Below are 2,987 nucleotides of genomic sequence, written 5' to 3'. Positions count from 1 at the left end.
GCCGCTGGCTCCGCCCACCCAACGGTCTCGTGACCCCGGGTCCTTCGCCCGTTCATTCCTATTCCTCTGCAGCCGCGCTGTGCACTGCCTAGAATCTTCTAGAAGTGTGGCTGTTCGTGCTGGTGCCTGCCTCTCCATGCACGGATTCTTATCTTCACTCAGAACAGTGCTCTAAATGGATCAACCTCCTATCCGGTGCTTTCAAGGAGGCGGGAGCTGTCAGCCCCTGCGGGGAGTCATTTAGAATGGAATATTCTGTGATTGTGGCCGTTAAATGGAACATGACGTCATGACGCCAGGGTGGCCCTCCGGCCGGAGCGGCGGTCACGCGCCGGGCGTGACGTCAACATACTGCGCCCCTGTGGGAGGAAAGCCCGTCGAGCAGCGCCGGCCGGAAGGGGAGGGACGCCTGGCCTGGTTTCCGGGCGACTCAACCCTGCCGGCGGCGGCATTATCGTCAGTTTTCCGCGTTTCCTTCCTGAAGTGCAAGCGTGGCGGTCATGCCTTGGATACTCTCGGCAACTAAGCTTGTTCCCGCGGTAGCAAGCGCCCGCAGCCTCTCAGGTTAGACTCACCTCCCACAGTGTCTCCTTCGGGGCTTGCTCTGAGAAGCCTGAGGCGCACCAGAGGGGTCCAGGTTGGTCTGAGGCGACCCCTGCTTCAGTGGACTCTTCTGCTGGGGTCTCCACTCCCAAACCCCCTGTGCGCTCCTTGGATTTCTTCTCTACCCCCTGTCCCTGGAAAAGGGTGGGCCCGGGGTTCTTTCTGCAGTTGAGGTATTCTAAGAGGTTGAAATGACTGCAGAGAGAAAAGGGTGTGCTGTCTTCCCAGAGGGGCTGTCTTCAAAGTAACTCGGACTCATGGAAGTTGTGTCAGTTATCACACTTGCCCAGGTGACACAGTGTCTCACATCACGTAGCTCTTGTTTCTGTTAGGTTAACTTACAGTCGGATTTTCGTGTTTTCAAAGAGTAGACGTGAGAGCTGGCTGCAGAATGTACGGGAAACACATGTTTAGTACTACACATCCTTTGAGTAGTTCCTCTCAGAAGAGGTAATATTTGAAAATACTCCTGAGGCTTTTTATGTCTGAAAGCCTTGCTCGAAAAGGCAAGATAGTAAGTCAGGAAGAGAAAAACAAATACCGTATATTAACGCATATATGTGGAGCCTAGAAAAATGATACAGATGAACTGGTTTGCAGGGCAGAAGTTGAGACACGGATGTAGAGAACAAACGTATGGACACCAAGGGGGGAAAGCCGCGGAGGGGTGGGGGTGGTGGTGTGATGAATTAGGCGATTGGGATTGACGTGTATAAAATGGATGACTGATAAGAACCTGCTGTATAAAAATATAAATTAAATAAAATTCAAAAAAAAGAAACTTAAAAAAAGAAAAGACAAGATAGAGTAATCCAGGAATGGGGGCGGGGCATTTTTTTAGGGTGTATTCTGTCGCAAGCAGTGAACATGAAGCTTGATCGGTGAAAGCTGAATCGTCTTTCAGGCAGATCTGCCATTGGATCATATTTTAGTTTTGGGGGCCGATAGGTGAACAATGTGTGAGCCGGAGCATATGGTATTTGACACCAGTGTTAAGTTTTGACATGTGTTTCTTACGTTGGTATACCTGAATTTATTGAAAATGGAATGGTAATTATATCAAGACTTACTCCTTACTCTAGAAAGTAAAACTAAAAAGTAATCATTGTTAAGTGCACAGAACTTGCTCTTTGCTTCTAACACTTAAGTTCCATAAAGCTGTCCCTCTCCATGGGAGTAGGTGAATAGATATGCAGTTAGTCAGTCTCTTTTTGTTTTTTTTTTTGCGGTACGCGGGCCTCTCACCGCTGTGGACTCTCCCGTGGCGGAGCACAGGCTCCGGAAGCGCAGGCCCAGCGGCCATGGCTCACGGGCCCAGCCGCTCCGCGGCGTGCGGGATCCTCCCTGACCGGGGCACAAACCCGTGTCCCCCGCATTGGCAGGCGGACCCTCAACCATTGCGCCACCAGGGAAGCCCGCAGTTAGTCAGTCTTGATCACAGAGGCCATAACTTGTGATTTAGAGCTGGAACCATTCTTTGCTTGTAACTTTTTTTCCATTTGTTGAGGCTTTGTGTAAAACCTGATTAATCAAAATTTAGAGCTAGGTACTGGATTATACACACCAGTGTCCTGGAAAAATGTAGTCATTATGCTTCATTTTGCTTCAGTGGAATAAGTAAATTTAACCACCTCATATTAACATCATAATATACATATATAGGCTTTTTGAATGAATGAATGATCTCCTTGGATCTTCACAAGTCCAGTAAGTTAGAGCAAATATCATTTTACTGATGGGGAACTGAAACTAACACGATATCACAAGTAGCAAGTCAGGAATGTTAGTTGTATGATTCCCATCTAGTCCTTTTTCTGTTATACCTCTGCTAGGTCTTACTCTGCTTAGTAGAGTCCTTTTGGACCTTTTTATTGAGCCAGAAAGAATGTATCTTCATTCAGTAACTTTTGAGTTAGCAGTTATTGTGGGTGAATCTCCACTTCCCTGGAGTTACAGTCTAGTCAGATGATAGAGAAGCAACAAATAAATGAATATATATAGCAAAGGATGGTAATAGAGTCTTGACTCAAGTGACATGGGAGCCCAAGAAAGGCAGTAATGGGTTGTAAGTATGTTATTCTGGGATTTTATAAAGTTTTAGAATTTGAAAATTCCACCGACTTTAGATGTTCATAAATAGAACTTCAAATGTCTGTGGTGCTCTTGGGTGCTTTTCCTTAGGAAGACTCTGGGAACAGGGTATTGAGTACCATAGGTAACTTCCTATTCTGTGAAAGTCATGCATTCCTAAAGTGAAAATGCTTTGGCTAATTAAGAGTGTGATTTCATTAGTTGTGATATAGTTATTAACACCTAGTCATTTGAGAAAAAGCAAAATAAAGCATTAATGATGCATAAGTAAGTTTTATATTTTAAAAGACTAG

General features: G+C 45.9%; 1 protein-coding gene across 1 annotated transcript in view; it reads left to right on the top strand.

The window, feature by feature from the left end:
- The first annotated feature begins 419 nt into the window (after positions 1-419).
- XPNPEP3 (X-prolyl aminopeptidase 3) overlaps positions 420-2,987 on the top strand; it is a 60,132-nt gene continuing 57,564 nt past the window's right edge. Inside the window, exon 1 of the mRNA XM_060165056.1 lies at positions 420-564. Within this exon, the coding sequence (XP_060021039.1) occupies positions 501-564 (64 nt within the window). The 5' untranslated portion in view covers positions 420-500. The remainder of the gene's footprint in view (positions 565-2,987) is intronic.

This window comes from Lagenorhynchus albirostris, chromosome 11, assembly GCF_949774975.1.
Source record: "Lagenorhynchus albirostris chromosome 11, mLagAlb1.1, whole genome shotgun sequence".
Lineage (NCBI taxonomy): Eukaryota > Metazoa > Chordata > Mammalia > Artiodactyla > Delphinidae > Lagenorhynchus > Lagenorhynchus albirostris.
This window is presented reverse-complemented; position numbering and strand designations above follow the sequence as displayed.